Source organism: Bidens hawaiensis, unplaced genomic scaffold (genome assembly GCF_021521415.1).
Source record: "Bidens hawaiensis isolate Kalapana, Puna unplaced genomic scaffold, B.hawaiensis_p1.1 tig00006677_1, whole genome shotgun sequence".
NCBI classification, from domain to species: domain Eukaryota; kingdom Viridiplantae; phylum Streptophyta; class Magnoliopsida; order Asterales; family Asteraceae; genus Bidens; species Bidens hawaiensis.
This window is the reverse complement of record NW_027504968.1, coordinates 1-24,144: the sequence shown is the minus strand read 5'-3', so window position 1 is coordinate 24,144 and position 24,144 is coordinate 1. Positions and strand designations below refer to the sequence as shown.

General features: G+C 38.1%; 1 protein-coding gene across 1 annotated transcript; it reads left to right on the top strand.

The window, feature by feature from the left end:
- Window positions 1-1,214: 1,214 nt before the first annotated feature.
- On the top strand, window positions 1,215-13,147 carry LOC143609619 (uncharacterized). The gene is made up of 16 exons (XM_077084326.1): window positions 1,215-1,367; window positions 1,434-1,632; window positions 1,791-1,890; window positions 2,169-2,246; window positions 2,541-2,673; window positions 2,752-2,898; window positions 8,311-8,392; window positions 8,469-8,507; window positions 8,591-8,631; window positions 9,160-9,232; window positions 9,335-9,613; window positions 9,724-9,969; window positions 10,038-10,308; window positions 10,948-11,510; window positions 11,620-12,372; window positions 12,474-13,147. Exons 1-16 carry the CDS (start codon window positions 1,215-1,217, stop codon window positions 13,145-13,147), a joined length of 3,831 nt encoding a protein of 1,276 aa, XP_076940441.1.
- Window positions 13,148-24,144: the final 10,997 nt, after the last annotated feature.

Genomic DNA, 24,144 nt, shown 5'->3' with positions numbered 1-24,144 from the left:
AAACCCTAAATCGATTTGATTATGTATTTAGGCATTAATCGATTCCACTTCTCCGGTCTTGCAGCAGCATGTTCGGACCGCCGGTATGTTATAGTTGTTGCTTTCTCATTTGATTCGGTATTCGTTAATTATTTATATAAACACTAAATCGATTTCATTATGTACTTAGGCATTAATTGATTAATAAGCGTCATCTTCGGTGTTCGTTAGTTATTTATATAATTAAGTTAGATCAAGTTATATTACTCTGTCATCAACTCGATTACGTTCGTTGTTCGTTAAATTTATTTTATATATACAATTTGTTAACTTGATTGATTTATGCTCAATCAAATTACTATGTTAAAGACTTTTAAAAAGAGAATCTTTTTTTGTAACATGAGATACGAAAAATTTATAAAAAAAATAGACATTCAAATAAATTATAATACAGATTTTTTTTTCGTAAAGACATTAAATTTCTATTAATCATGACGAAAATTGAATACTTATGCAGCTTAAAATTCGGACTAATATACGCCCATTCAATAATTCTTTAATTAGGTAAATTTATATTAAATATATAATTTTTTAGGTTGACTGATTTATGCTCAATCCATTATCTATGTTAACTTTTGACTTATATAAATATATATTTACCCCAATTTATAATTGCTTTAATTAAGGTCAAAATTTACTAACGTAAATCATAAGCATAGATTAATTTATAACTTTTAAATTTAATGTATTTTTGTTAACATAAAAGGAATAACTAAATAAAATTATGGGACAGAGTAATTTTGATACCTTATGTAAGCCTATATGAAAACGTTTAACTAACTAATTTCAACTTTAAATAACATATATATGTTAACTGTTTGGCATATATATGAAAATATTCTATTTGACTATGCTTTGTATTTAACACATTTCTAATACTTTTAATTACGGAAAATAATAACTAACGAAAATCAAGGCCCCAGATTGGTTATTAACTTTTATATTTCTTCTATTTTTGTTAACATAAAAATAATATGTTTGCCATATATATCAAATTATTCTGTTTGCATTTGCTATATATTCTTTAATAACAATCCACCCTCATCACCATCGAAGTCGATCTAACTGCCACGGTAATTCAATTGTTCTCTCCCTTTAATTTATATAGTTTGTTATATCTTATTACTTACGAAACACAACACCTTTTTTTAACAATGTCTCTAATACAAAGAAACATGGAGCCAAAAAATTTGACCAAACTTAGGGAACTTGATGCTACCAAGACAAACTATACAATCAAAGTTCGAGTTGTTAGACTATGGAGAAAACCAAACAACAAGAACCCTAACGAAATTTGGTCGATTGAAATGATTATAATGGATGAGGAGGTAAATATTTACCAATTTTTTTTTCTTTTTATAATATTCAGCACTCTCAACTACATAAATTTTCAGGGAACAAAGATGCAGGCAAGCGTGTTCAAAACTTACTTTCCTAAGTTTGAAGAACATCTCCGAGAGAATGAGTGCTACTTCATTTTTAAGCCCACACTGGCCGACAACGACGCAAAAATCAAGCATGTGGACAATGGCCAGAAAACTTCTTTCCGTTGGCAAACAGACCTAAAAAAAGCACCACCTTCAAAGGCTCCAAGTATGGTTTTGAATTCACCAATTTTGGTTCCATTTCAAAAGACCCTCTACCTCAGTACACTAGACTCGGTTAGATACCGTATTATTTTATTTATTTTTTACTCTTAATTGTTTAACACACATTAAAACTCTTAACGCTCTAACTTTATTTCACACTAGATATTATTGGATATGTTTACAAATGCTATGAGGTGGAGAAGAAACCGGTAAGAGGTGGCAAAGAAGCAATCAAGATGGAGATCAAATTAGAAGATCTGGAGTAAGCAACTCAAATTTTACTTTTTTTTTATTCATTTGCACTTAACTATATTTATGTTATCCATATCAACAATCTTACAGAGGTAGACACATCATATTAACCTCGTGGGAGGAATATTGTCAGCAAATGTTGAACTACATGCAAAATAAGCAAAATGCTCATGTTTTCCTAATTCTTCAATTCGGAAATCTGCATATATACGGACGTAAGTAACAAATCATGTCATTATTTCATTGTACTTTAAATAACTAACGAATTCGCGTTATTACATATAACAGGACTGTTTCTAATGTTTATGATGCGACGCGGTTGTTTATAAATTCACCAATTGATGAAATCCTAGAATTTAAGAAAAGGTACATTGTTATTATATATGTTTAAAATAATTACCATTTATATTTACCTTTACTTTCTAAAGGTAATACTATTATTGTAATGCTATAATTTAAAAATATAATCTGTACAGCCCATTCTTCCATACCAAATTTGTGATCGTACAATTGTAATAGTATTATTTAAAAATTGATTCTGTTTTGATAAAAGCTATTATCAAAACACGGTAACACATGAAAACAGACCATCCATAAGTCTTGATTTTTTTTATTAAAAGTTACCTACTCATTATAACAAATAATGTTTCATCACACCAGCTTCCTGTCTAACATTGGTGAAGAAACATCCTCTCATCGGTCCGTTGTTACCTCTATGGTCTCGTCACTGGAAGACGAATTTCTTAATGATATTGATTTCATCAACATTCGTGAAATTAACGAAATCAAAGAGGTATGTCATTGTTTTTTAAATTTTTTGTTTTTAGATTCATTGAAACATCATTATTAAAATTCTCTTATTTCTGGATAGGTTAAATCCCTTATTGTTGTTGGTAAGATCAAAGCTCTATGCATTGAGAAATCATGGAATTATCGTAGTTGTGATTTATGTAAAAATGGAGTTGAAACCACAACCGTCAGAATTGATAAGGGAGAGAATCCAGCCGATTTTGAAGTGGCATGTAATATCCTAAAATTTTAATGATGAATAAAGGAAGTTATGTTTAGTGATTTCGCGTAATTAATTAATATCGGGTAAGGAGCGGGTCTTGGACTTGGATTAATTGAGAGTGGTTAAATGAGAATGAGATTTCAGGGATATAAATACCCCCAAAATCCCAAAATATCTTCATTTTTCACCAAACTCCCTAACACTCCAAAAACACACACATACCACACTAACTTCGCCGCCGGACCGAAGGCAGATCCGGGCAGATCCGGCAGACCCGAGTGAGAGAGAGAGAGCGATTAGTGGTGATAAGCAAGTAAACGAGATCCAAACAAGCCCAAAAAGGTATGATTCTTGATCTTTGAAGTTTAAAGATCCAAGCTTTTTAGTGTATAAACGACCAAAAATGGTCGGGTAGCGTAGTGGGTGATATTAAACCATAGCAAGGGTGTTAAAATCGCTCGAAATGCCGATCAGAAACTAAAACATCGGCTGTCTGGGCAACTTCGCCTTCATCTGGGCAACTTCGCCTTCAAAGCGACGAACTTCGCCTGCAAGCTAAGTTCGCCTGATGAACTTCGCCTGCAAGCTAAGTTCGCCTGATGGCAACTTCGCTGTAAAGTTAAGTTCGCCTAACTGGTAACTTCGCCTGAGGCCAAGTTCGCCTGATGACAACTTCGCCTGAAGCCAAGTTCGCCTGATGGCAACTTCGCTGTAAAGCTAAGTTCGCCTAGCTGGTAACTTCGCCTAAAGCTAAGTTCGCCTAAGGTTAACTTCGCCTAAAGTCAAGTTCGATTAGAAAATAAATTAAAAATCTAATGAAAAATATGTTAAGACAGTTAATGGAAATAAAATTTTTCCAAGCTGACCTGGCAGCTCGACCCCAGCCAGGGGCTCTGCCCCATGGACCCTGCTAGGGGCTGCCGCCCCTAGACCCCGCTGCCCCCGGACCCCCGTTCGTTGTGGGTAGTAATTAAGACTAGAAAGTTGTTATAAGTAGTGATAGTTAAATTGATATGTATACTTGTTATACAGTCAGCCGTGCACAACTGAAGAGAGGGATTACGATCAACGGAGAACGTAACCGTGTTCAGGTGAGTTTCTAGCCCCATTTATGTGTTACGTTTTCGGGGCTGTGTGCATACTCAATATGTTTGTTAATACACTTATCCTAAGAGATAAGTGTATGCCTTATGTGGATAATGTGAAATGTATGAATGATTGCTTGATAGTACGTGAACGATCTTCGGATATTGCACGTACTGTCAGGTTGTAACGCTATGTATAAGGTAAGTATGTTATGTATGTTTATGTGTATGAACATGATAGAGATAATAGAAGAAAGAAATGATAATGTATGGTTACGAAAAGGGTACCGAGCCCTAATAATACTCGAGGTATGATGTATGGTTGTATGGTTACGAAAAGGGTACCGAGCCCTACTAATACTCGAGGTATGATGTATGGTTGTATGGTAACGAAGAGGGAATCGAACCCTTCTAATATTCGAAAACTAGGGACCAGACCCTTATAATATCTGTGATGATAGGGACCAGACCCTTATAATATCTGTGATGTTAGGGAATCGAACCCTTCTAATATTCGAAAACTAGGGACCAGACCCTTATAATATCTGTGATGATAGGGACCAGACCCTTATAATATCTGTGATGTTAGGGAATCGAACCCTTCTAATATTCGAAAACTAGGGACCAGACCCTTATAATATCTGTGATGATAGGGACCAGACCCTTATAATATCTGTGATGTTAGGGAATCGAACCCTTCTAATATTCGAAAACTAGGGACCAGACCCTTATAATATCTGTGAGGTTATAGGGCGAAAGGCTCTTTAAAAAGTATGATTTTGTATGTAAGGAAAGCATGAAGGTAAAAATGAACGTTTGATTATGAATGTAAAGACAGTATGAAAGTAAAAATGAAAGTAAAAGCACTTAGGTGTATAGGAAAGAAAGTTAAGAGATTAAGTATGAAGCGTAAGAATGTATTGTATGATTATGTGATTAACTAGAACTCACTCAACGTAGCTGACTTTTAGTATGCACGCAGGTGAGTAGGATGAGGCAGCTCGCTTGAGGAGACACATGGCACTGAACAAGAATCTGGCATCTGAAGACTTATGATGTTTTAATTTTAATGCTTTAATGTTGAAAGGCAAAGGATGTTTTGAGACAAGTTATGAATTATGTAAAGTTTTATGAAAGTTTTATATTCCGCGTAAATGTTTTAATTAACTCTGATATTTAGAACTGTGTTTATGAGTAAATCCAACACGAAAGTAGGGCTACCGGTAACGGGGCCTTACATGGCGAAGCAGTACAAATGTCTCAATGACAATTGCACTCAGACTATTGTATCATCTTCTATGATTAGGTTCTCAAATCTTTTAACCTTTTTTTTACAATATTAACCATGCTTTATCTTTTTAATTTATTTTAATCATATTTTTAAGATACAAGATCCCCATACGAGTCTAGGATTGCACATGGACTGTGACTCTTACAATGTTTGAGCGGGAGGCTAACAAGCTTATAGGACGAATTGCTAAAGACGTGCTGGACGAACAGGAACAAGTAAACTTTTTGTCTTTTTTGAATCGTTTTATAATAACATTACTATAATAGTGAAATTCTATAACTTTTTATATTTGAAATTAAAACATTTGATGCTTTTCACAGTCGGCTGAATTTTTATTTTAACTCTTCCTGCTGCCTTCAACGTTTTATTAGAAAGAAAGTTCGCCTTTAGGATCGAGATCAAGAACTATAATCTTGATAACAATGCTGATTATTTTTCCATTACAAAACTGACTAAAGATCCGAACATTATTTCAGAGCTCGAAAAGAATTTCTATAATAATCAGGTAATTTGTTAATTTCTTCATTTATATAATAAACCGGTCAAAACTGTACACGTAAAGCATGTGAGTTTACATACAAAATGAAGGCTGAAGATTCTGATTCAGTGAACCCAAGTAACTCAGAGTTGCCATTACAGACGGATGTTTCTTTGAAGGTTATCTACTATTTTTACTTATGTTTTCGCTATCTACTTAAATCAAACTAACTATATTGAACTTATAATACCTTACTTTTTTTTATTATATTGGATTCTATTTCATGTACCGCTGACAATGGGACCCCGATTTCCAATAGCAATGAAAGTATGGGCACGGCTGCCAGTGTTGATTTGAAGCGTAATCTTGAAGATGTATACGACGTTGATGAGTCATCCGCTCTGTCATCAACTAAACAACAGAAGATTCACACAAAGGATTTGCGTGATGCAAATTGGAATGAGACGCTGTTGATTCCTAAAACCGAGAAGTAGTAGTCGGTTCCTATTTAATTTAAAAAACTTTCCTTTTTATTGTCTTTTTTTGCATGGTTTGCTGAGACTATGTTTCTTTATATTTTCTGTTTTGATTGTGTTGGGGATTTTTCTTTTTGTTTGATTACATGGAGATTCCTTTTTTTGATAAAATTTTATGATTGCTTATTGCTATGTTTTTATGTGGTACATATGTTTTGCAAAACTTCAAATTAATATTATAGACAAATAATATTTCACTTTCTTAAAGTATAATTACTACAAAAAATATTTCAATTACTATTAATTAATTTTTTCATTAAAATACAATTCTACATTAGTAGTTATATGTATGACTTTAAAGTACCTACATGCAAAATTAAGATAAAATACGAAAAACTTTAACAAAATTTATATTTCTACAAAAAACTACCTACATGGATATTCCTTTTTCATTGAAGTCATCAAATTTATATTTATGATGACAAAAATTCTATTTTTATGCTCAATCAAATTACTCTGTTAAGTCTGGACTTTTAAAAAGAGAATTTTTTTTATAACATGAGACACGAAAAACTTAAAAAAAAATAGACATTCAAAAACAATATAATATAGAATTTTTTTCGTATAGACATTAAATTTAAATTTATGATGACAAAAATTCAATACTCCTGCAGCTAAAGATTCGGACTAATAAACGCCCATTCAATAATTCTTTAATTAGGTAAATTTATTTTAAATATATACTTTTTTAGATTGACTGATTTATGCTCAATCTATTATCTATGTTAACTTTTGACTTATATAAATATATATTTACCCCAATTTATAATTGTATTAATTAAGGACAAAATTTACTAACGTAAATCATGGGCATAGATTGATTTATAACTTTTAAATTTAATCTATTTTTGTTAACATAAAAGAATATGTTTGTCATATCAAATAATTTTGTTACTTAACGTAAGCCTATATGGAAAAGTTTACCTAACTAATTTCAACTTTAAATAGCATATATATGTAAACTGTTTGCCCTTGCTTTATATTCTTTAATAAACAAAGTGTTCCACAAAGCTCTTCTCTACACAGAGTGTTCCACAAAGCTCTTCTCTACCGGGTGTGATATTTTATCATAGTACTACACCAAAGTTCGTCTTTCAAGTAACTAATTCATTACTCTTTTATTTTTATTTAGTAAAATGTTATATTTCATAATAAATACTTTATACATTAAATAAGTTAGGCATTCATGTTGGTTGTTCTACCGTTGGTATTGCCACCGCAACTGCTCCTCTTGATTCCGGTTGTAATCTTGGTTGCTCTTATTTTCTTGGCTTTTACACCAATCAAGGGCACACCATAGACCATTATAACACTACGTTATGCTTCAAAAACAACTATATTCAGTTGTCGTATATATGCATATAATTATTTGTTAGGCATTTAGAGTTGTGATAACTTTTCATCGTTGTAAGTGGTTAATGATGTGAGTCTATTCGGACTAATAATCCTATAAATATTTGCAATTTCACATAACAAATTTAATATGTTACAAGACAAATTAGAATTTTATTATATTTTTTCTAATTGATACATGTTAATAATAATATTCTATTTCTTTTCTTTGATCATATATCTGATATCTAAAAATAAAAGTTATAAAACAAACACGCATTCCTACATATCTCGTGTACGTAGTGTTTTTGCACAAATAACACTCTAGACCTAAATTAGAAGATGAAATATTTAAGTCCTCATGTCACTAAAACACCATATGTTACCTATATAAAAAAAGGTTTTTTATTGATTTTATGCTTCCGTATGATTGCATGCATATGCTATAACAAAACAAAGATTAATTAACAATAATAAAAATTAAATAAATACCTTTTTTAGTGGCATTTATTAACCAATACTATCTAAACTGTTAAAAATATAGTACTAATAAATCCTTTTTCGATTTTATAACTTTTAAGGTTTTGTATTCTAATTAAGCTCAATCGTGTAATACAAACGGTGGAATCCCATCACCTCTAAATATGAAGTCTTTGACTGCATACTGTTAACTTTAATTATATTTGCACCTTATAGATATACAAGGACATGGCTAAAAGGAAAACCCCTCAAATTTCATCTTCCTCTAAAGCGTCACACACCGGCGATTCTTCAAATGGTAAGATTTCCATTTTGTATTATATAACCCTTACAACAACTTTTTATCTTTTTTTTTCTTTTCTTTTCTTTTGTAGGGGACATGCAAAGAACTACTTTATCTGACATTTCTAATGGTAAATAAATTTATTTGTTACTTATGTTAAACTTAACTCATCATCTAATAATATGTTTATTTTATTTTTTTTATTCCTTACAGCTTATGTAAACAACGTTCGTTATGCAAATGCTTCAGATGCGGTAAAATTCAGGAAAGTAGATCTACATATCAATAATCCAATATTGTTCAAGTAAATAATTCCTTGCTCCCACTGCTATAAGTTTCAATCCGCCTAAACTGGGAATGTGTTTAGTTTTTAGCATCGATTTTTTTCAAGTCATTTATACACGTTTTACCTTTAAAAGAATATACAATCTATCCTTGACTACAATAGATTTAAAACACAAATACAAGTTTAATTTTTAATATATATATATATACATATATATATATATATAACAATTATTTTAGTTTCGTATTAGATAAAAAACTTTTGTACTTTGTAATATCTACAAACTATTTTCCTTGTCTTTACGTCATTAGCATGAATTTCAAGTTTTCAACTGTAAATGCTCAATAAAATTGTATATGTAATTTTAAAACACGAAGTCATATTACAAAAACATTTTAATTTATCGATATTATAAAATCAATAGATAACATTAAACAGTTGTTTTTTACTTTGTAAATCTATTTCTTATACTTCTATTTGCACTCTATTATACAAGGAAATGTCTAAAAGCAACACCCCTGAAAGTGCATCATCCTCTAAAGCGCCTGTCAACGTTCATGCTTCAAATTGTAAGATTTCAATTTGTATTATATTACGTTCATTTTTGTAATTCAGAAAATTTAAATTTGTCCGTGTAGAACAACATTTCTACAATTATTTTCTTTATGTAGGGGACATGCAAAGAACCGCTATATCTTCAGCCGACGTTCGTAAGTTAAATGCTTCAGAGGCCAGGAAATCAAGAAAGCTACTTCTGGATAGCAGGAGATCTAATATTGCTCCTAACACCCAAAAGTCTAATAAACCTTTTTCGTCATCAATAAATTCTAGATCAATTACACAGGGCAAAAAAAATGTGACACCAAATACAATGATTACAAATCAAAGAAGTTTGCATACTTTTCATGAAAATATAAAGAATCCAACTTCATTAGGTGATATCAATAGTGGTAAGATACCCGTTTACTGGTTATTTTTCATAATTTAAACATAAACGATAATATCAATTATTATCAACTTGCTCATGTTACCATATTTTAAATCTTAATTTTTTCCCCAGGGGCATCTACTTCCAAAAACAACAGGTCTACCTCATTATGTGATACTCGTCGAGTTTATATTTCTTCACCTATCATGGCATCCAGCAATTGTGCATCTACTTCTTTAACAAAGTTATCATCAGGAAAGCGTAAATTAATAAGTAACTCCCGGATTACAAATCCTATACCTATGCTTGACTTGACGTCAGATGAAGAAGTTGATGTCGAAGTTTTGGTTAAAGACCCATTCAAAGGAATCTCAACAGGTACTTATAATACAACAATTCCAATTAATAATGCACATACATTTTTTGACCACCAGTTAATTTAACAGATTACTTGGGTCATGGTGATCAGAATCTTATATGTGAATTATGCCATGCAAAATTGTGGAAAAATGAGGGTGGAATAGGAAAAAAAAAAGAAGGAAAAACAAATTATTTCCTATGTTGTGGTTACGGTAAGGTCGAGCTACCTGAATTTAAAGATGCTCCGCCAGCTTACAAAGATCTATTTAGCAATGTTGGTCCTAAAAGCAAGTTTTTCTTAAAGAACATTAGACGCGCTACAATTCTATGTTCGCGTTTACATCAATGGGCGGAAAGGTTGATTCCTCCATTAATAGAGGTAACGCTCAATTCGTGTTTAGGATTAGCGGTCAGAATTATCATTCTATTGGAAGTCTTTTGCCAGAGAATGGATCAAAACCAAATTTTTCGCAACTATACATATATGACACGGAAAATAAAGTCTCAAATAGACAATGCTTATTTAGGTATGTATTAACTCAATTAATTAACTATTTTTACACATTTGACCTCATGTCATTTTTTCAAATAATGACAAACAAATATTCTTATTCCTACCAGTGAATCAAAAAAACAATCTACAAGAGGTTCCAACTTGCTAGATCTTGAGATAATAAAGGATCTACAGCGTATGTTAGATTCTCATAATGAGCTGGTGAAATCTTATAGGATGGCAAGAGATCGTTTTCAAGAAAATCCTCATGCTAACCTTAAGTTGCGTCTTATTGGAAGAAGATAACAAGATGGAAGAACATACAACTTGCCGAGTTCTTCTGAAGTTGCTGCGCTGATTGTTGGTGATATTGGTAATATTGAGCCTCGAGACATTATTGTTGAAACTAAAACGGGAAGTCTAAAGCATATAAGTGAATTGCATCCTTCATACGTTCCTCTTCAATATCCACTTTTCTATATTTACGGTGATGATTGTTACAGGGTTGACATCCCTCATAGAGATTTTAGAAGCTTACAAAAAAGTAAACGGCCAAACTGCACCATGAGAGAATTTTTTGCCTACAGAATTCAAGATAGGCCAAATATTTTCTCATTGCCTCTGAATGGAAGAAGACTTTTTCAACAACAGTTAGTTGATATATACACAATGATTGAAACCGAAAGAATCAACTACATACGTAAAAAACAAAAGGTTCTTAGATGTGAGTCATATGAGAATATTCATAACTTAAAAAACACCAAAAACCAAGACATGTCCCGCGTTGGTCAACGTGTGATATTACCTTCATCTTTTACCGGAGGTTCTCGGTACATGATGCAAAACTACCTAGATGCCATGGCTATTTATAGGTGGTATGGATATCCAGAATTTTTCATAACTATAACATGCAATCCTAAATGGCCTGAAGTTAAAAGATTCCTGAATAGTACCACCATTAATCCTGAAGACAGGCCTGACATCATGTGTAGATTATTTAAAGTTAAGCTTGATGCAATCATCAAAGACTTAAAAAAGGACGAAGTTCTGGGAAAGGTTCAAGCAGGTGATTTACTTTATTATTTACTTAATATAATAGTATTTGTTAAACATAGTCTTCTTTTTAGCAACTTTCAATTTATATCGAACATTAATAATATTCATTTTTTATGTAGTTGTTTATACCGTAGAGTTTCAAAAGCGTGGGTTGCCTCATGCCCATATATGTTTATTCATGAATGCTGATCACAAGCTTCCTACCGTTGATCATATTGACCCGTTTATTTCGGCCGAGATTCCAGACAAGAAGGAAGATCATGAATTATATTCCCTTGTGAGTGAATTCATGATGTATGGTCCTTGTGGTTATGATAACATGAACTGTTCATGCATGATTAATAGAAGGTGTTCTAAAAAGTTCCCTAAAAAGTTTACACCTCACAATTCTATTGATTCAAATGGTTATCCTATATACAGAAGAAGAGATTCTGGACGCACAGTTAAAAAGTCTGCTGTGGACTTAGACAATAGAAGTGTCGTGCCATATAATAAAACGCTTCTGAAAAGATATCAAGCACATATTAACGTTGAGTGGTGTAATCAGGATGCATCCATAAAGTATTTATTCAAATACATTAACAAAGGTCCTGACAGGGCTACAGTTGCTGTTGTAGACGCTGACAATCAAGATGATCAAGATAAAGCAAGAGATGAAATTAGAGAATATTATGATTGTCGATACCTTTCTGCGTGTGAAGCAGCATGGAGGATATTTGCATTTGAAGTACATTACAACTCGCCTTCAGTAATTAGGCTTCCTTTCCATCTCCCTGGTCAACAACAGGTTACGTACGGGCCCGATGATGATATTGATGATGTCCTTAACAAACCATCAGTTTCTTCATCAATGTTTTCAGCTTGGATGTTGTGTAACCAAATTAATGACGAAGCACGAAACCTTACTTATGTTGAATTTCCTACTAAGTTTGTTTGGAAACTTGAACAACGAAAATGGGAACGACGAAAGCAGGGTTTTTCAATTGGAAGAATCATCAAGTTTCTCCGTCTCTCGGTGAGGCGTATTTCTTAAGAATTCTTCTAAACAAAGTCAAAGGACCAAAATCTTTTGATGATATTCGGACGGTAGATGGCCAGACATATCCTACATTTAGAGATGCTTGCTATGCACGTGGACTACTCGATGAAGACATGGAATATATCGAAGCAATTAAGGAGGCGAGTGCATCCGGTTCTGGTTATTATCTTCGTGCTTTATTTGGATCAATGTTATTGTCCAGCTCTCTTTATTTGATCAATGACTCGTATGATCCGATTCAAAGTTTAATTGATTTTGTTTATCCTTCAATTCTACAAAATATCAAAAATATTGAATTCTTTCGTGAAAGAGCAATACTTGCACCTACCAATGAAGATGTCCAAGACATTAATGATCGGTTGATCTCACTTTTTCCCGGAGATGAAAAGGAGTACCTTAGCTCAGATAGTATCTGTCCAACAGAAGACTTCGTTGATCCGTTGCAAGCAAATTTATACTCGCCCGACGTGTTAAACGGTCTTAAAATTTCCGGATTGCCAAATCATAGATTGGTCTTAAAGGTGGGTGTTCCTGTTATGTTACTCCGAAACATTGACCATCAAATTGGTTTGTGTAATGGTACTAGGCTGCGAGTCATATCTCTTTAAAAACATGTCGTAGTAGCTGAAACAATATCTGGAGGTAATATTGGTACTCGCACATATATTCACAGAGTAAATATGATACCTACAGATAACAAGATTCTTTTCAAGTTTCTAGAGAAGACAATTTTCAATTTCAGTATGTTTTGCAATGACGATTAACAAAAGTCAAGGACAGTCACTATCAAAAGTTGGTTTGTATTTAAAGCATCCTGTTTTCAGCCATGGACAGTTGTATGTGGCACTATCAAGAGTGAAGAGTAGAGACGGAGTCAAATTTTTAATATTGGACGCAGATGGCAAACTTACAAATAAGACATCTAATGTTGTTTACAAAGAGATATTTCGAGATTTTTGATTTATGTTTCACTTTGTCAAATTTGATTGTAACTTACTTTATTCCTTAGTTTCAACAATTTATCAGTTTTTGTGTCTTTTTTCACTCTACATGAATAAATCGATCATTTATATTACCATTTATATTGTGTCCAACCATATAATATTTTAGATGTTTTAAGATTAATGTGTTAGTAAATTAAATGTATGTTTCTACCTTTAATATTTAATACCACATTGTTTCTTCAAATATTTCAAATGTTTTTAGAATTATAAAATAAAATTTCTTAAAACAAGGGTAACTAACCGAGTTATTATATATATCAAGACACTAATTTACTGTTTCTTTCTTTTTCCGCATTAAGCTGCTGTGCATTATGTTCTGTTTATTGTGCTTATCAAACACTTACCCTTGAAGCTCCACGTATTTTTGCAGCCACACGTGTATTCTTACGTGTTACCCTCTCATGTCTTTCTTCTGTCGATAATGTCTTTAAAGTTTAAACACAAATTGATTCCAGAGAGAGATGGAGACATCTGCGACACATGGAAACAACCACCACGGCGATGGTCATTTCAGGTTAGGGTTTTATCGATTGTTTGATTTAGATTGTGATCGATTGTTTTTACAGAGGTAAAAACGCATGTATTTGGCTCTGCTTTTTGTGTTTTAAAGTACAGAACACCCCATCATCATCGAAGGTAAGTTCCATCATTGTTGCCGATTTTTTTGTCTTTGTAATTGGATTGTAGAATGAGAGGAACAGTTATTTTTTGGTTATGCTTACAAGGTGTTCGATGAAATGCTTCTTATCCAGTTTGGTATAAATTCATCACCTGTGGTTGTCATTTGCAACAACTGTCATGATTTGGGAAAACTTTAGTTCTGCTAGATGTTCGATGAAATGCTTCTTAACAAGTTTCGTATAAACTGATCGCCTTTTCTTTTCATATGCAACAACATTGCTATTATGAAACTCCGTTATCACTTGACAGGTTAATGTGACATATTTTTATACTTTTTATATGCTTTGTGCATGACCGTATGTTGTAGATTAAGTAGGATCATAAATCATTTAATTACTACAGTATTTGTCAGTTTTTAAACTGATTATTCTTTTTAATTTCTGCTTTCATTTGCTTTAAATTGAAACCGAATATCCTACCGACCTACCCTCTCTCTTGGCTCACCAGTGATCCACGGCCTGTTGGCCACCACCAACGTCTTCAACTTCCAGTGATTTGGTTGGTGAAGAAACGTGGATCGACTTACTAGTATACGATCAACTTTCCTCGGGTATGAGTGTGCTGTGTCACCGATGGTTTTCCGGAATATGAGTTCTTCCACCTACAAAATGAGCAGCACCGTGAACTTACCCCTCAGAAAGGGACAGAGGGGTCCTCTTTGGGGTAACCCTCCGGTGTGAGAATAAGATATTGTAGGAGAAGATGATAAGAATGTGAAAGTGAGTAAGGACTTAGAATATATTTTCTTGCTTACCTCCCCTTGTGGAGGTGGTGTGGTATTTATAGTATTAGGGTTTCCAATGATTGGGCTCAGACCCAATTAGGGCCTTTTTGGCCTCCTCCTATTGCTTCGCGCCATGTGTCCTTAGGACACATGGTGCTTTTCATTGATTATTCTCTGACCAAGGTATCTCACCTGACCCATGTGCAATCACGTGGTAGCACATGGGTTTTGCTGAGTTGTCCACCCTTCATTGGCAGCTGTCAACATCAGCATATTCTTTATTCCTTAAAGGATACCTTCTGGAAGGTTGCCTGATGAGCACAATCATGGTTGTATTTATCCTGATTTGGATAAGGACGTGGTTGATTATGTGCATGTGTGATATGCGCCTATCCTGGGGATGCGCGAGGTCTTCTCTTTATTCTCACGCGCAGATGTTTCATGCGCAGATGTGATATGCGCAAGCATATGTAATATGCGTGAGCATATGTGATATGCGCCACGCGCAGATGTGATATGCGTGAGCATATATGATGCGTGAGCATATGTGATACGCGTGAGCATATGTGATGCGTGAACATATGTGATATGCGTGAGCATATGTGATATGCGCCACGCGCATAGGTTTTGGCTTTGTGTCTTCATGACATCCTGATTTCAAGCCTCTTGTCTATATCTTGTGGGTTGACCCGCCCCGCTCGATGTTAAGGCGGGTGCATACCTCTTCAAGCCCCCCAGTCTAATGTGTGTCTTGTCTCGCGCGAGCGAGGTAAGATAGATATTAGACTTAATAGTTTGCTCTTTTAATAGGGTTTGTCTTTTCTTTTTATTTCTCATATGTGCGTTGCGCGAAATTCTATCCTTTTGGTTGAAATGAATCATCCATGTACGTGGTTGGTTGGTGCTGACATGCGTCAGAGATGGAGACGTTATGTGTCAGACTTTTCGTGTGCTCGAGGTGCTACAGTGACCTTTCATGTCTCCTCATACAGTGTCAGGAACACGTGTCGCGCTCATGTTGGCCTGCACCTGCGAGTGGGGGCGCGTGAGCGTAACTCTGATCATTACCTGTTTCTTTCTCTCTCTCCTGGGCCTATAAAAGCAAGCCTTTTGAGTGGTTTTTTCTTCATCTTCATTGTTATTTTCAGAGCTCTTTCTCCTTCAATTTTCATTCCGATTAAGAGCCTTTATCTTTTGCTTCCAGATTTCCGCGCTTAAAGTAACCGCTGTTTGATTCCCAATTGTATGTCTGATAACCCAGACACCACAATTTCCCCCAGCAAACGCCGTGTAAAATCGTTAGTTATGTCCACTTTGAAGAAGACCGTCAAGGGTAAACGGGCTGCCGAGGCCTCGTCAGAGGAGGTGGGGAAGAACAAAACGGTGAAGAGATGGGATTAGATTCCCTGCAAATTGAAACAGTCTGACTTCGATAATCTCGTCGCCTCTCAGGGTTTTCTCCCTGAGTACAGCTGTCTGCTCCCGGCGACCGGGCAAACGGCGGCAGATCCGCCCACCGGCTATATCTCTTTATACTCTCACTTTTTCACTCACTGTAACCTTCGTCTTCCGATGACAAGGTTTATAGGTGCGCTCCTTCAGTTTTATGGGATTCACATATCCCAAGTCCATCCTTGTGGACTAGTGCGCATGACTCATTTTGAGTTCATGTGCAAAGCTCAGCGCGAGGAGCCCACCCCTCGGCGCTTTCAACATTTTTACAAGCCAAAAATCCAAGATTCTTGGTTCTCATTCACACCGCGCAATCAGAAGGTTAAGTGCTGCACTGTTTCCTTCAAAAGCCTTCATGACGGGTCTGAAAATTTTTTTTACATTAAGGCTGGTGTGATTCCCATCCGCATGACCATGCGCGCGATCACTTCTGCGCCCGCGGATGAGAATGTTCTTAAGAACCCAACGGGCACATGGGTTAACAAGTTAACTGCTGAACCATCCCCCGCCAAGAATATTTGCGAGGAGGCGCTGGTGGGGGTTGGTATGAGCAAGAGGTGGACCGACAGCGCGACTGAGCCTGTCATCCATGTTGATGGCTTGGGTGAGTTATTTGCTCATTGCATTATATCTGCGCGAATATAATTCGTTTTGCTGATATCATTTGTCTTGTATTATGCAGTAAGCAAGGAATACGTCCACGCCGCCTATGACGAGCATATGGAGGGTGGCTCTGTCGCGCTGAGTGCTGGGGAAGTTGCTTTCCCCGATCGCTTCGATGATATGTTCATCCCTGTCGATTTAGAATTTTGCTTTGACAGCGATGCGCCTGGTAATCCTTTGTACTTATGCTTAGGCCTTTAGAATACCAAATTTGGTTAACATTTCTGTTGCACGTATTGTAGATGCGCTCGAGAATTATGAGTTGGAGCTTGCGGAAGAGGAGGCGGAGGAGGAAGAAGCTGAGGCGCCACAACTCAAGCGCAAAGCTAAAGGCAAAACTGGCGCAGGGGCCAGTAAAAAACAGAAGAAAAATGATGCCCTTGTTGCCCAGAATCCTCCTCCTACCCAAGCGAAGGGACTTGAGAAAACCAAGGGATTTACCTCCAAGTTTTCCTCGTCTTCTTTGCCTCGAGGTATGGGCAATCCTCCCGTCCACACGAGGTATGGTGCTGCCACCTCATCTCTTCGCGCGACGGACAAGGGAAGCGACGCTGCGCCTGCTGTTTCATCTTCTCCAACAGGTATACTTTGTTTATATTTTGTGGTTTTATGAGCGTGATTCCGATAGAGTTATTAATGAAGCTTTGCTCACTCAAATGTTTGTAGAGCCGGCGACTTTGGTGGCTCAACCTCAGGCGCAGCAAGGTACCGAGGCTGCGCCGAAGGTTGCTTTGAAGTCCCCTGTTTTACCCTCGAAAAGGGGGAAAATGGACTTCATGGCGATGCTCAATTCGCGGACGGCGGTGCGCCAAGGTATTTATTGCGCTTTGATTTTCTGATTTTTCCTTTTAGTTCAAGTTATGAATCATTTCTCCTTGTTAGTTTTTCATAGGAATTATAGCTGGCACACAAGCTGCTGGTGGCACTGCTGGCGCCGGCGCCGGCGCCGTTAGTTCTGCTCCTGCTCCAACAACCACTGAATCTCCTCTCATTGGGATTACTAAGGAGCAGGAGACTATTTTACGTGCTGATCTAACGGCGTCAAGACCTCCCTCACCTCTTCCTGCGTGCAGCCCTCGTGAGACTGTTTTTGATTTTTCCAAGTCGCAGGAGAAGAGACCTGTTACAGAGGATGATGAGGAAGTCAATTCTGAAGGCTCTGATGGTGGCCGCGCAAGCCCTGTAGCGCCACGAGATTTCGTGGCGCAGCCTTCTTCTCGTGGGGCTGGCGCTGACTTTTCTGCCGGCTCTCCGCAGGTATAAGTTTGTTTTGCTCCGCTGTGCGGACTTCCAGATTAGTGTCTAGATAACTAAAACGTTTCTTTTGCGTTGCTTTGTGTTTGCAGGAAGCCGATCACATATACCGCCCGAGCTGGAATATTACTAAAGATAGCTCATTTCAATCCATGGGCGTGTGTGAAGACTTCTGGGCTCACTCTGTTCCTCCGGCTGAAAGGAGGTTTCAGGAGGGCCGCGCTCGCGTGGACTTGCTCAACGACCACCTTTTTGCTGGGTCTGCGTTCTTTGCTGCCTCCCAAGAGCTTCGCAATGATTATGTAAAAGTGCGTGATGCCCTTGTGGAGGCCAAGCAAGAGGCTAAGATTTCTGCTTGGAATCTTTCTGACGCTCGAGAGAGAGCTGAGAAATTCCAAGCAGAACTTAGCGAGAACCGAGCAAGTGCCAACGCTGCCTTTGTGAAGCGCGGCATGAGCTGCAGCTTCGCGGGAGAAGCTGCAAGCGGCAGAAGCGGATGAGGCCAGGTACGCGCGTCGAGCGCGTGACTTGGAGTTGGAGGCAGAGGCGCGTGATCAAACTCTTGCGCAGGCTAACACTGACAAATCTTTATTAGAGAGTGAGGTTGCGCGCCTGAAGAAAGAGCTCGATGCTGCGCGAGCAGAAAAGAATGAAGCCTTGGCGGCAGCAGCGTCTGACAGAGAAAAGCTCGATGCTGCGCGAGCAGAAAAGAATGAAGCCTTGGCGGCAGCAGCGTCTGACAGAGAAGAGCTAAAACAAACCAACGAAACTGTTGAGTTGTTAAACTCTCAGATTCCTGCTCTTGAGACGTCTGTTTCTTCTCTCGCGCAGGATCGTCAATGGCTAGTTTCAAAGGGTGTGACTCGTTGCGCTTATGCGATGAAATACTCAGACGAGTTTCAGACCCTTGTGATGGATTGCAATGCTGCGTCGCGCTTGGTGGGTCGAGCTGAAGGGTTTAAGGATGGCTATGAATATGGCATGCTGAAGAAGAATCCATCCGACTACCCTTATCAGCTCGACGTTGTCTGCGCTGACATGGCCGAGGTGGGAAAGAAGTACTTGAATACTCCAATTCCCATCCTTGAGCAGGTATTTTAACCTTAATGAGTTTACCTTGACTTATTTTCCTAATCTTTTGTACTCATACTTTTCCTTGTGACTTGCAGATAGCCGCGCTTGCTGACCAGCCCGATCTTGGTGCGCTAAAGAAATTACTTGACGAATGTGAAGGGACTGGTGGCAGCAATGATGGCGCGGGCAATGCTGCCTCTGCTAGCGGCTCTGGCGTGGCCAAAGGACCTACTCCTGACACTATCGTGATAGAAGACGACTCCATTCAAGACGAACAGCTTGATTATGGTGAGTTTGGAGATGACAAGGAGCGGGCTGCGCCAGATGCTGAGGGAGGAGGTAATGATGAGGACGATGAAGAGGTTGATGTTGATATAGAGACTTGAAAAGCCCTTCATGTTTTTTTTTTGTTTGTAGTTTTTATCTCATCATTTTGTAAATTTGTAAACTTCTATGTCTTGGAATGAAATTTTGTTTTTCCCTTATTCGCATCTTGCGCATTCCCAATTCATCTCTTTATATTGCATGTTTGTGCTCGTTGAATATAAGGTATGCTTACACATTGAAACTTGGACAAGGCTGTAAGGAAATTATTTTATTTAATCCTTAACAGTTGTCACATTTCAAGTTATTTTGCAATATTCTGAATATGCTGACACGTGCCTTGGCACTTCATTATTCCTCCTTTGCGCGACGTTATCGCGCATTTATTATAGGGAATTATGAATGAGTTTTTTAGCCTTTACGTGTCAGTATGTGTTACTCTGATATCCATTATAATCCCATGTGCGACCTCGACCTAAGACCTTAACAACTATGTTTTGGCATGTGCTTTGCCTTAGTTGTGCTTAGGTACTTTTATGGTCTAGCTGCGCAGCATGTAGGATGGATGTTGTGGGTGATTTGAGCTAAGGCTCATATTATTGGGCTAAGGCCCCGACGTTTTAGAGTTAAAACTCGTTAACGCGTTTGAGCTTGAAGCTCGAGCATGTATGTTTTACTTCGTTTTATTTTTAGTTTGATGTCAATACAATGTTGTCATATTGCTCAAAATTAATAAAGGGAAGTGTGAAACATGTATGCAAAAGGTAATAGAACACACATTAAGAGAAAATAGCGCGCATCATTATTCATAATGGCTTAAAGGGCCTTGATTACAAACTTGACAACTTTTACATGAAACATTTTCTAAGCTGTGCTGCGTTCCATGTGCTCGGGATTTTCTTTCCATTCAAATCTTTTAAAGCGTATGCGCCTTTTCCCAATTCTTCCGAGACTTGATAAGGTCCCTCCCAGTTGGGAGACATCTTTCCCGAGAGTATTGCGCGACTAGCTTCATTGTTCCGAAGGACAAAATCATTCTTCTTGAAGTGGCATTCTTTCACGCGCTGATTGTAATATTTTTCTAGTTTTTTCTTGTATTTGGCTTCACTGATGATAGCCGCCTCTCTGCGCCCTTCAAGTAAGTTGAGATCCAACCTCCTTTCTTGCTCGTTGTCTTTTTTACTCATCATGAGCACTCAATAGGATGGGCATCCAATCTCTGCTGGAATCATAGCCTCCGTTCCATAGGTTAGGCTGAACGGGGACTCGCCATTGCTGGTTTTGCTTAATGTCCTGTGCGCCCACAGGACATTAGGTAACTCCTCGACCCATGCATGGGATTCTCCCTCCAACCTTTTCTTCAGCCCATTCAGCAAGCTTTGGTTCGCGCGCTCCACTTGGCCATTCCCTTGAGGGTGGTATACTGAAGTGAAGACTTGGTTGATGCGCAATTCCTTGAGCCAACTGGATATCTTCCTGTCAGTGAATTGTTTGCCATTGTCGCTCACAATTTCCATTGGCAGGCCAAAACGGCATATGATGTGGCTCCAAATAAATTGCTTCATTGCCTCGGCGGTGATTTTTGCTAGTGGCTTGGCTTCAACCCATTTTGTGAAATAGTCTACTGCCACTACCAAAAACTTTACTCGCCCCAGCGCTTGTGGTAAGGGACCCACAATATCGATTGCCCACTTGTGGAAAGGCCATGCAGAGGTCACCGGAATCAAGTTGTTCTTTGGCCGCATGGTGTTTGGCGCATAGCTCTGACACGCTTTGCATTTTTGGATCTCTTTTAACGCGTCCAAGTACATGCCTGGCCAATAGTAACCTGCGTTCATTGCCTTGGCAACCACCATGCGCGGGCCAACATGTATTCCACAGATTCCTTCGTGTATCTCTCTGATCACATAGCTTGCTTCCTCAGCATCCAGGCATTTCATGAGCGGTCCAAGATAAGAGCGTCGATATAACGTACCATCAAGCAGTTCGTAGTTCTGCGACTTGTGTCTTATCTTCCTCGCCTGTGCGCGATCGTCCGGTACCTTTCCCTCCTTCAAGAATTCCATTATTGGAGTTATCCATGATGAAGGTGTTGTATGAATTACAAGGACAGACTTCGCTCCCACCGACGGGTTGCTCATTACTTCCACCCTGACATCTTTGCCAAAGTGATCGAAGCTGGTTGATGCCATCTTGCTCAGCGCGTCGGCAGACTTATTTTCACTGCGCGGAATGTGTATGATTCTGAAAGATTCAAATTGTTCGATGAGTTTTTTCGCCTGCTCTAGATACAGAGGCATGGTGTTCTCCTTGGCATCATAAAGGCCATTGACTTGCGCCGATACCAGGTATGAATCTACATGAGCCTCTAGCTTTTTGACTCCGAACTTGTGCGCGATGCGCAAACCAGCCAGCAGGGCTTCATACTCAGCTTCATTGTTGGTGCTCTTGAAATCCAACCTGATTGCGTAAGTATACTCATGATTTTCTGGATCCACCAGCTTGAGGCCTGCGCCGGACCCTTCGTTGTTTGAAGCTCCGTCAGTGAATAATCTCCAAACGTTTTCTTCATTATTGGCTTGCGGAGGGTCTAATTCGCGCTGAGCCTCTTCAACTTTTCCTTCAGGGATTTCTGCGATGAAATCAGCTAAGACTTGTCCCTTGATTTCTGGACGAGGCTTATAGGCGATCGTGTGCTCTCCTAATTCCAGCGCCCATTTTGTCAGCCTTCCTGAGAGCGCGGGACGCCGCAAGACTTGCTAGATGTTGTAACCAGTCAGGACTTCAATAGGATGACCATTGAAATATCTGTGAAGCTTGCGCGACGCATGCGTTAGTGATAAAACTAACTTTTCTATGATGGTGTAGCGCGTCTCAGGATCTGTCAGCACCCGACTTACATAATAAATTGGTGTTTGGATTCCTTTGCGATCCACCAGTAATACTGCGCCAATGGCGCGCTCTCCTGCTGACAGGTACAACGTTAAAGTTTCCCCAGGAAGTGGAGCTGTGAGCGCAGGCAGATTTATCAGACATTCTTTTATCTCATTGAAAGCTTGCTCGGCCTCAGGCGTCCACTTGAATTGGCTTTTCTTTAAGCAATTTCTCAATGTGTTAACGAATGGGGTAGATTTGCTTGCATGGTTTGCTAGGAACCTGTTAATTGATACCAATCTGCCATTCAACTTTTGAACTTCCTTCATGGTGGATGGTGAGGGCATGTCAAGGATAGCCTTCACCTTCTCTGAGTTCACCTTGAAACCATCCTTGGTGACCATTACACCGAGAAATTTCCCTTCTTCTACGCCGAATGTGCATTTGCTCGGGTTGAGCTTCATGTTTACTTCCTTTAGGCGCCAAAGGGTTTCTTCGATGTCTTTGAGCATTTGTTTTTCCTCCCTGCTTTTAATCACCAAATCATCCACGTAGACTTCTAAGTTTCTTCCAATTTGCTCGTTGAAAACCGCATCCATGAGTCTTTGGTAAGTGGCTCCTGCATTCTTCAAACCAAAGGGCATTTTTGTGTAACAAAAAACACCCTTGTCAGTTCTGAAGGCAGTCTTGTCCTCATCTTGTGGTGCCATTTGAATTTGGTGATAGCCCTTATAGGCATCCAGGAAACATTTGAGCTTAAATGGCGCCACAGAGTCCACCTTCGCGTCAATGTTTGGGAGGGGGGTAACAATCTTTTGGACACGCTTTGTTGAGGTCCTTGAAATCAATGCACATTCTCCATGACCCATTGCTCTTCTTTACCATCACAGGATTGGCTACCCAGTTTGGTATCGTATTGGGCGGATGATATTTGCGCGCAGTAGATCTTCTACTTGCTCATTCATGGCCTTTGCCTTCTCATCCCCCATGACTCTTTTCTTTTGAGCAATTGGCTCTACAGACTTGAATGTGTTTGAGAGAATGCTGCGCCAGGTCTCGCGGAACCCCAGTCATATCAGAATGTTGCCACGCGAAGACCGATATATACGTTTGTGAGCAATCTTTTCATTCTCACCCTTGTGTCATCTGATATCGTAGCTCCAATTGTGATTGTTTGTTCTGGGAATTTTGGGTTGAGAATCCATTCCTCTGGCGCGTTGTTTGCCATTGGAAGCTTCATTCTCCCTTCTCGCGGTATACTTGTTACTGCGCACAAATGATCTCGGTATACAAATGTTACTTCTGTTGTGTTGGGAACCCCAACGCGCCGTGCGTTGGTGACGGTTTATAGCGTTGAATTGGGCAATCGTACCTCTACCCAAGATCATATTATGGCATGAAGTGGTGGGCAAGACCAAGAAGTTGACAATTTCAGCTCGCTTGTGTTTCTCATCCCCCATAGTTAGTTCGAATTGTATCTGACCTAGGGGGTGAATAATTTCGTTTGAGACACCGAGATTGGTGCATTCACAATTTCGAGCCCTGCTTGGTCTGT